The sequence below is a fragment of the Tenrec ecaudatus genome, chromosome 15 (genome assembly GCF_050624435.1).
Source record: "Tenrec ecaudatus isolate mTenEca1 chromosome 15, mTenEca1.hap1, whole genome shotgun sequence".
Classification (NCBI taxonomy): domain Eukaryota; kingdom Metazoa; phylum Chordata; class Mammalia; order Afrosoricida; family Tenrecidae; genus Tenrec; species Tenrec ecaudatus.
This window is the reverse complement of record NC_134544.1, coordinates 58,071,376-58,081,718: the sequence shown is the minus strand read 5'-3', so window position 1 is coordinate 58,081,718 and position 10,343 is coordinate 58,071,376. Positions and strand designations below refer to the sequence as shown.

The 10,343-nt window shown below is 38.8% G+C and overlaps 1 protein-coding gene across 1 annotated transcript; it reads right to left on the bottom strand.

Annotated features, from left to right (window-relative positions):
• Nucleotides 1-3,009: 3,009 nt before the first annotated feature.
• LOC142427339 (nuclear distribution protein nudE homolog 1) lies at nucleotides 3,010-3,951 on the bottom strand. Its single transcript, XM_075532596.1, has one exon. The coding sequence runs from the start codon at nucleotides 3,932-3,934 to the stop codon at nucleotides 3,077-3,079; it is 858 nt and encodes a 285-aa protein (XP_075388711.1). The 5' UTR covers nucleotides 3,935-3,951; the 3' UTR covers nucleotides 3,010-3,076.
• Nucleotides 3,952-10,343: the final 6,392 nt, after the last annotated feature.

The window sequence follows — 10,343 nt, the reverse complement described above, 5'->3', positions numbered from 1 at the left end:
TACATGCAAAGCCCATAATGCACGACCCAGCTCATAGTGTAAATTGAGCAGATACTTGTTATTATGATTTATTTTTGCTTGAAAACGCACTGGTGATTTAGAGAGTTATGCTTCAGATTACTACCTAACAGATCAACAGTTGTCCCTTTGGAGGAAGGTTAGACTTTCTGCTTTCACAAAAATCCCAGAAACCTTCAGGGTCCATTCTCTTCTGGTCTATGGGTCTTAGAGAATCAGAATTAAGTGGGTGGCAATGGGTTGAGTTTTTATTGTTGTTTATTTTTATTGAGTCAGCAAATTAATTACATTATATAATATATTTATTAAATATGAACAATATATTCTGTAGTCTTCTGAGTTATAACAGGTAGAACAAACAGGCCACATTCCCTTATGGAGCTTTTTTTTTTTTTTTTACTTTTTTTTTTCCTTATGGAGCTTTTATAGTGGTGAGAGATACAACAAATGGTATGCTAAATAAAATCTATAAAAGACTTGAAGGGGTTTTAAACAGGGGCTATTTGCTTAGGGAATACTATGTCTTTATTGGTGATGGTATAATAAATTCTAAAAGGCCAATGATAATTGCAAATGATGATGATGTTATAAATTTCAATTGGCGAAAGCTTTGTTTTGTTTATGTATTTACTACAATAAAATGAAAAAAAAATAAAGAAAGAAGAGCGATGGAGACAAATTCAAATGAAAATTTAAAATATGAAATAAAAATGCAGCCTCACTCAGGAAAGCAGAATAAGCCTTGGTGGCCTAGCAGCTTTTCTATTGGCCTGCTAAGTGCAAGGTCAGTAATTCAAACCCACCAGAGAAAAATAACGCTGTCTGTTCTCATAAAGATTTGTAGTCTTGGAAACCCAAAGGAACAGTTTTACTATGGTCTGCGGAGTCGATATGGGGTCACTATGAGTCAAGATTAACTCAAGGGTAGTGCATTTATTTATTTATTAAGAACACAAAGTGTTTGAGCTTCTTGTGATATGGTAAAGGGTTATGTTTTACATACATTTCTAAATAAAATATTTATTAATATGGAATACAGAGTGAGAAGTGGAACTATAAACACAGGGTAGAGGTGGCCCCGAGAGGGGGTACTACACAACTATAAAGATCAAGGATAATTCCTTGAATGCCTTATAACGTGGAGAACTTCGTGCTGAGTCACGTCAGTAAATCACCAAAGGACACATACAGACGATCACATTTTTATGAAATGTAAAAGTAGATATAAGCAGAGACTGGCACTCCTGGGGGGTCACAAGGGTTGCATTGAAGGGGACCAGGGGCAGGATGATCAACACCATGACCGTCAGGTGCTCTTGAGTAGGTTGCAACTCAGAGTGAGGTCATGCACAATAGAACACAACACTTCCCATGCCGGTGCCATTCTTAGGCTTATCGTTTACATATCAAGTTACTTATTTTCAATTGCTTTTAAGGTGATATTTTATGTATAATGTGACATTATACTCTGCTCTTGTACACTCTCAAATTCTGTAAACTAAGCTTAGAAAGTCATTTAAACGATTCTTTCTCTGTTTTTGCATATATCATACAATTTGATAACTCATTCAACTCAGTCCTTTAAAGTCTATGTCTAGTCGTCTTGGCAAAGTGGTTTCACAATAGGCTGCTAAATGCAAGATCAGCAGTTCGAAACCACCAGCCATTTCGAGGAAGAAAGACCAGAAAGATGGGGCTTTTGATTCTTGTAAAGAGATACAGTCTTGGAAGCTTCCAGAGGCAGTTTTACTCTGTCTCAGATGATCACTGAGGTACAATTGAATAGTTCAATCATATTAAGAAGTGTTGTGCTAGCTTCTCCACAATCAATTTGAGAACATTTTCTCATGCTCATTGTTGCCAGCTCCCCGTACCCCCCAACCTCCCAACATGCCCCTGGGGGATTATTAATCCCGCTACTGACTCTAGATTTACAGATCCTGCATTTCATATACAAAGTTATACAAAAACAAGAAGGAAAAAACGCTATAACAACAAAATGAAGCAGAAAAACCTCAAACAAAAAGGAAAAATATTGAAAACTATACCACCTTTAGAATGAGTCAAAGGGATTAGATGATAAAGGGTTGCTTTTTAATGTAGGCATATATCATCCGTAATTGACGTGGCAACATTTTCTGAGCTATCGGAACGCTATTCACATCCTTGGACAATGATCAGAGGTGACTGGCCTAGGCTTAACCCACTGACACTGTGTCCCTGTCCACAGATACAGGTTGCTGCTGTCATTTTGCTGTGCTGTTTCTTTTCGTGTGTGTGTGTGTGTGTGTGTGTGTGGTTTTATTGCTTTTTAGTTTTATCAATTCATAATTTATATTAGGCTCTATTTAATAGACACTTGTTTTCTGTGAATGATCTTTTTCCTTTCTACTATTGAATATATGAATCATAATTAATTTCAAGGTTCTTTCATAACTCTAATATTTGGATTCCTGGATTTGCTTACCCCACCCCCTCTTTTTCTATTATTTTTCACTTATTTGTTCAGACATTCAAAAGATAGAGTTCTTTCTTATTTGATTATTGATTTGAATCTATTTATGCAGAGCCATTCACATTAACCCCTTCATTATAGATAGAGTGAAAATTAATCTTTTTATATTGTCAGTAAAAAGTTTTCATACCACAACTGGGTCATTTCCCATGCTGACAATACAGAACGCTATGGATTTCAACTAAGAAAGTGGTATAACTAAATGATTTTTTCTCCCCAGGTTGGTCCTAATGTAAAAGTTTCTCTTTTCATCACTAGAGACTCTTCTCTCTCTCTCTCTCTCTCTCTCTCCTTCCTTCCTTCTTTCCTTCCTCTTTCTCTTTTTATTTCTTTCATACTTAATTTCTTTTTTTGTCATTTCTCTTGATTTTATTGTTCTTTAAAAAAAATAAAAGCCTATCTTTGATGGAGCAGGTTGTGGACGTTTCCTAGGGTAACAACCCTGGCACTGAGGAGGTGTAACAAAGACACACTGGTGCTGCTGGCCTGTTTGTCGCTGCCATCTCTGTTTTTGCTCCCCCGTACTGAGGCTGGGCCACCGGCTCAGTGTGGGAACTGATCATAGATGAAGTTCCTGCAGGAAGCAAGTTTGGATTCCAGGGCCCCAACTTTCCGCAGAAGGTCTCCCACTATGTTGAGGGCCGATATTCGGGCTGCAGGGGTGAGGGGTGTCCCGCCAGCTGAGTCATCGAGACTCAGTCTGAAGGTCCCTGGTGTGTTCAGGCTGGAACTGGGTCCACGATGAACAGCGGGTGTGGAGGGCAGGGAGCTGGTGGCCTGGACCGCGGTGTCCGTCCTCTCAGCTCCGCGTGTACTGGGCAGGGGCGTCCAGGGCTTCTCCTGCTTCTGCTGCACAGCCAGCTCCTGCCGCAAATCTCTGGCTTCATCCTTCAGCCGCTGGACGGATTCCAGGAGGCTCTCCTTCTCGTCCAGCTCGCTCTCCAAAAAGGCATTTCTCTCGATGGCTTGATTCAAGCGCCGCTCAAAGTCCTCCAGCGACATGATTGTGGCTCGCTTTGCTCGTTCCAAGTCGTCATTGACCTGTTCCAGCTCTCTGATGTACTTCTGCAGTTGGTCTTTAATGGCCTTTGTCTGTGCAAGGTCATCCTCCAAGGCCGAGATCTGCCGGTAGCCTTCAGAATGCTGCATTTCAAACTTCTCCTTGATGGTTTCTAGTTCCATGCGGAGACGCTTGTTCTCGGACAGGAGGTCCCTGTTCCTGGTTTCAATCTGCTGCAGCTGCGTCTCCAATTCGGCTTCACAGTCTCGGCTTCCCTCCTGGAACTCTCGAAGCTCTTCGTGGGTACTCTCTGCCCTCTGCTCGTAGGTCATAGCCAGGTCTTTCCAGTAGCTCGCTGCTTCTTCCTCGGAGCTGAAAGTCTTCTTTCCGGAGACTTCCATTGCAAGACAGGAAGAGGTCTACTCCTCTTGGTGCATGGTGTCGTTGGTAAAATTTAGCAAACATTCTAATTCAAAATGATCCAGAGCAAAGTTCTCTTACACCTGTCCAGCATTTTATTTGGCCACGAGAATGTCACAGTTTATGCCACTTTTTTCCCTTTCCATTTGCTCAGATTCTCAGATTCCTTCCCTGCCCCCAGAGAGTCAGCAAATAGACTTTCCTCTGTGGCTCCCACTTCTTCTGGATTCAGATCAAAGTGTACTAATTCCTGCTTTCAGTGTCTTAAAATAGAATTTTTAAAATCTGAATGTTCTTATTCTCAGGTGTAACATGGTTGTTTATAATTAATCTAAAAATACGTATAAAAATTTCCTGGTGGCACATGGGTTCAGTGTTGGGATGCTAATTGCAAGGTCAGCAGTTCAAAACCAGCAGACACTCCTTGAGAGAAAAAATGAGACTTTTTACTCTGATAAAGCTTCAGAAGATTACAGAGCCAGTTTCCCCCTGTTCTATATGTTTGCTGAGTCAGAATTGACTCGGTGGCAGTGAGTTTGGTTTGGGGTGTACATTTGTGAGAATAAAATATAAAACATTTTGATGAAAACTTTTGTGAATGAGAGGTTTTTGACTCATGGTTTGCATACAGTGTGCATAGTAGAATCTAACTCATTAATGAGTTATTCTGAATTATTAAAATGTATTTCTAGGGGTGCATGTGTTATGTTTTTTGAACTATGCACTTTCTTTCTTTTTAAAATCATTTTATTGGGGGTTCGTACAATTCTTATCACTGTCCATCCATCCATCCATCCATTGTGTCAAGAACATATGTACATTTATTACCATCATCATTCTCAAAACATTTTTGCCTTCTACTTGAGCTCTTAATATCTGCTGCTTATTTTCCCCCTCCCTCCCCACTCCCCCCTACCTCATGAACCCTTCATCATTCATATATTATTATTATTATTATTATTATTATTATTATGTCATACATTACACTGTCTGATGTCTCCCCCAACCCTCTTCTCTGCTGTCCCTCCCCCAGGGAGGAGGTGAACTACGCATTTCCAGGGAAGAAGCTCTTAGTCATATTTCAGGATTTGAGTCGCCTGCAGCAGTTCTTGCTGGTTGAAGAACAAGAACACATGGCAGAGGTAACTTCATTCCTGCCCGTTCTGGTGCTCACTCCAGGCTCTCCTATCTTTACTCCACTAAATCTGAGCGCCCCATATTCAGAATTTGACCAGTTCAATTTCTGAAAAAAAGATTAACCTCTCTTATCCTTAGGGGGTGCGTAGTAGTTATATAACTTGTTGTCAATTGAGAGTATTAAGAGTGAAGAGGTGGAGGTTAGCCTGTCAACTAGGTTACAGCTTGATGATGTCATTTGGAGTCTCCATGAAGATAAATGACTTGCTGGATGTGGGGCACAGACAAACTCCCTGGGAGACATTCAAGCTGACAAGACACATGGAGTTATGCTAGCGTCCTGAGTTGGAGGAGCCACGTGGAGACCCCTGCAAGCACTGAGATGCTTCCAATGCCACTGGATCCACAAGATTTTCCACCCACTGGCCTATCATCTTCCTGCATTCAGCATTATTGCATGTGGTGCATGAGTCTGATGAGGAATTTATAGATTGGTTTCAGATATTTGCATGAATATGAGACTTATGGACTTGATCTGGACTGGGCTGGCATATTTTCTTAATATTCAATTGTTCTTGTATACAAAGCTTTTTCTCACACATATGAGTATCCATATTTGTTTCTCTAGTCAACCTGGATTCATACAGAGTGAGACAGTAATAGTTACCTGCACTATAAGCAGTGAATTATATATAAAAAAATTCTCATCCAGTTCCAATTTGTTGATTTATTTATTTATTGATGCCCTTTTCTCTATATCTCACAAGTAGTTCTGGGAAATTTCTTCTTATTGCAATTCAGATTGTTTTCTTTTGGTCTGTGATTAAAAAAACATGACTACTTGTGCTACTTATTTAGAGCTACTAAAAACAGAAATACAGTTATTGGGTAGCTTCAATGTATAGCCAAACTCTTAGCCAGGACTCCTTTACTAAAGTAAAGCAATCAGGAGTGACAACATATATATTTTGACAGACATATTTCAGCCAACAACAGTTCTCTACCCATTTTGTTTCTTTCAAAAATTAATTGAAAATCTCTTTGTACACTTGACTCAATCTTCATTGTCTTTGTCCTAGGGGGTTAATGATTTGTTCATTCTCATTCTTTTAATATATTTGATTAGGAAGGGAAGATAAATTCATGCAATCAGTCTCCCTTGTTTAACTGCTGCCTTGTTTGTACTTTAAATGAGGAATAGGGTCATTTCTAAAAATAAAATAAATGGAAAAATCAAATGAAAAAATCAAATGCAAAGATTAGCGATGATGGTATAATAGAAAATGAAGACGACTTTTTAAATTGTTAAGTATTTATGTGAGAATAATTAGCACTAATATCAATTTAAAAAGAAAAATAAAAGAAAGATATTCTCAATAATTTGAATAGACAGTATAAGAGGTAAACAATCTGAGTGTTTGTGCTTTCTGACATTTGGATAAAGTTTTCTCCTGGAGTTAGGGATGTTTTGCTTCCTTTTTGGGCTGATGTTTGCCTTCACAATCCATTTCTTTCAGTCTAGAGCGTATAAATCTTTGCTGCAAATGGCAAATGAAGTCAGAAGGCATCTCTGGAGACACTTCTCCAGTCTTCTACCAGATGCTCTTTGACACCTCGGGACCAGATGAAAATGGCCAGAAGGGAGACTGTGCGGAAAGGGTAATCACTTGCTAAAGCGGTTTGACTGTTTGGTCTAAGATATTGGTGATTTATCAGGTCTTTGTCACTTGCAAATCTTCAGGCATCTTACAGAATAAAAAGCCGTCTGCATTGAAACCCAAATCCAAAGTCTCTGTACTTGCTGCATCCTGACAGCACACCCCTATTCTACTTCCAATTTCTGTTTCTAACACTTGTTAATTTCTCTATTTTCATAATTAACTTAGACCAAAAAATCAAAGAAATGCAGATCAAATGTTCAGGTAATGTGGATCTAGAAACAATGATCAATTGTAGGACCAAGTCAAAGTCCATAGTAGTGCAATAAGCTAAATTACAAATATGGTCTAAAAGTAATATTTAACATATTTTGTCTTATGCATTTTCAAAGTTCAACTTAATTAATTTTAAAGATATTTATTGTGCTAGGTCCACACAATATTTCTTTTAATCATAACAATCCACTCAACAATTATTCTTTAAAGCTTTACTTGGCCTTTCCCTCTAGTCCATCTTAATCTAGAAGCTCCACTGAATTAAAGCAATACCTAATTGCCACCAAGAACAGGTAGTGGCTGCTCATGAGATACATTGTCTAGGAACTCCCAAATGAAAGATGGCCATTCGACTTCCTATAAATTAATGGTTATATTTCTTAAGTTTTCTAAAGATCCAGGGTGATGTTGAAGCAGTATAGCTCCTGAGTGGCAGGCAGAGGTATCTAAGCATTGGGCAGATGGACAGATCATAAATTCTGTGATTCTGTGAAACAATAGACATTAATATGAGACTATGCACCACCGATCAAGTACGACCAGATTCTCATGGAATGGAGTTTCCTACTTTCATTGCACAGCACACAAAACAAAACAGAATTCACTGTCATTGAGTTCATTTGTTAAAGGAAAAAAAAAGAAGAAGGAAACAAAAAGAATTGGAAGAGTTTGATAACGTGGCTGCCAGAGGTGATGGGAGGGCTAGAAGGACAGTATCGATGGAGAGTTAAGATGAATGAATGACAGAAGCAATGTGTGAAAAATAGCTCCTTTCACCCTTCCAGTCTTTCCCCTCTTCTCTTCTGTCCTTGACCTCAGGAGCATGTGCTCTGGGGGCTATAACCTAAACTCCTGTGCGGTTTGAAGTAAAGTTGGGGGGTGGGGGTGGGGAAGGCTGGCAGGCAATTGGAAGGACAAAGAGGTTGTGTAGAGGAATTTATTCTTTGAGTTCATCCTTGAGAAACTTAATGTTTCTCCAGGTGGCCCATTCTCTACAGTTTTGATGGTAAAGACTATTCCCTTGTCTATTTAGCTTCTGTTCCTCTTAACCCTAGGTTTTTGCTTTCCTATTGCTATCTATTGATTCTGATTCATAGTAACCCCATGGGACAGAATAGAATGGTTCCAGAACATTCCCAAAGCACCTTTTTGGAAGTAGATTACAACATTAATCTCCTGCAGAATGGTTGGTGGCCTTTTGGTTATCAGCTAATCACAGAATCTGTGCCCCCTCTTCCCAACCAAAGGCAGTTTCAGTTACTGTTTTAGGGTGCATTCTGACCCTTCGCAACCCTATAGGATAGAGCAAAACTGTGCCCTTTGGCTTCTGAGGCTGTGAATCTTTAAAACATTAGTAGGTCTCATTTTTCTCCCATGGAGCAGCTGGTGGTTTTGAACTCCTGACCTTGCAGTTAACAGTCCAATGCATAATCTACTATACCACCAGGACTCCTTTATATCCAACTTCAACATTTGTGATTTCAAGTTTTGTGGCAACTTTTTTTGCCTAGAGACTGTACCTCACCTATTTCTTTAGCTTCTGAACCTCATTCAGTGTCAGAACTATTTTTGTAAAACCTTTATGTTCGATTTCACCTCCTTAGTCCCTGACCCAGAATGTCTGTCATACAGGCCCATCCCCAAGCCACATCTACTTTCCGCAAATGAATGACTTGGTGATCCATCTGTGAGTTAAGGGAACTTTCTTATTAGAGTGTAATTGTGAGCTCTTTTAAAGGTCAGGGAGATGAAATGTTTGGGGCTGAGGCTGTAGCTCACCTCCATGAAGATGAGTTCCCAAATCTCACAATACAATGACCTTCACATAACTGAAGGTCCAGGGTTCAGCACTAATTTTTCACAGCGATGTCCCTAATGAAATTCAATGTGACTCATGTTCACCATATAATTGCACATCGTTTCCACTAACATGCGTAGACAGAAAATCTTGACTTCAAGGGTTAAATTGGACTGCCCCACTCTGACATTTGATCTTTAATCTTCGTGTGGTATTTTCATTTAATTACACTGAAAAGGTGTACTCTAATTTTCCTTAAAAAAATCATTACATTTGCAGTATGGCTCAAACCTAAAATGATTTGCTATGCCTCCTTTTCTGTGAATCCAGACCATATTCATTACTGTGGAGGGAAACACCTTCTGATTTTATTGTTATGTGTAAGTTATTTTTATTATACTTATGGAATAATTTCTAAATGCTACCTGAACATTTTGACTCACACTAAAATTTTATATGTTTAAAGTAAATCAAATAATAGTAAGAATCATGGAAATTTGAAATAGCCTGTGTTCCTCAAGTCTAACTAGCAATAGAAATAAATGACAGAAAAGGCATTCCTGACAATTTCACATCTTCCTGTCTTTCATATCTGGTATGTGTGAGCTAACGTAAAGAGCAATAAAATGTTATAGGTAAACCATTTAATATATGAGGATTATTCTGACTATTGAATTTCTCTATATCTGTTTCTTTAGAAATATATATCCTCAAAATTCTTTCTTTAATTTATCAAATTCTGTGATAGGTAGGTTTATTGTACCAATATGGCCAATGAACACATGTGGGATTAATAAAGTCACAGTTTAATTGAAGGACAAAGAGGTAAATGGCTCCTCAATCCTTACGTTTCTGGCTTTTGCTCTCTGATGATCAGATTTTGAAGTATGTGTGGCTGTTAGCAAGTTCTCTGCCTCAACTTTTGAGCTACACTACTTGTGGGACACCCAACCTGTGGACTATATCACTATAGATTGAGGTTTCTTCCAGACCTGCTTTGCCACACTGCTGGTGTATACATCACTTGAGCTGAGGACTGTCGGACCCTGTCATCTGTCTGACTGTTGATGACCCGCCCTGCTGTTTGTTGCCTGTGGCCAGACTGCCTGTGTTTGCTCCTTGACATGCACCCAACAGCCCTCGTGATTGAAGGACTGCCAGTATATTAACTGTCTCACAGAAGTGAGTTGAACTGAGCCCTCTGTACTGCTTTGTGGACTAATTGGCTGTTTATTTCTTTGTGTTGTATCTCTATCTATCTATCTATCATCTATAATCATAAGTGTCCTGGTTTTGTTTCTTTAGAGAACTCTAACACAAATGCCTTTTAGAAGTTTCCTATATTCTCCAGACAAGTACAAAACAAAACAATAAAACAATCAATAACATTTAAAATATATATGTTTAAAGATATAGTCTGTGATAAGTTTCAGGAAAAAATTATAAAGAGGAAAGATTTTTATTATACACAGATATAACCTTAGTTATGCTCTTTCTGAACAAAAGGTATCAGACAAAATC

Excerpts from the sequence above, each read along its gene's own strand:
- LOC142427339 (XM_075532596.1), bottom strand. The coding sequence starts at position 3,934 with ATGGAAGTCTCCGGAAAGAAGACTTTCAGCTCCGAGGAAGAAGCAGCG.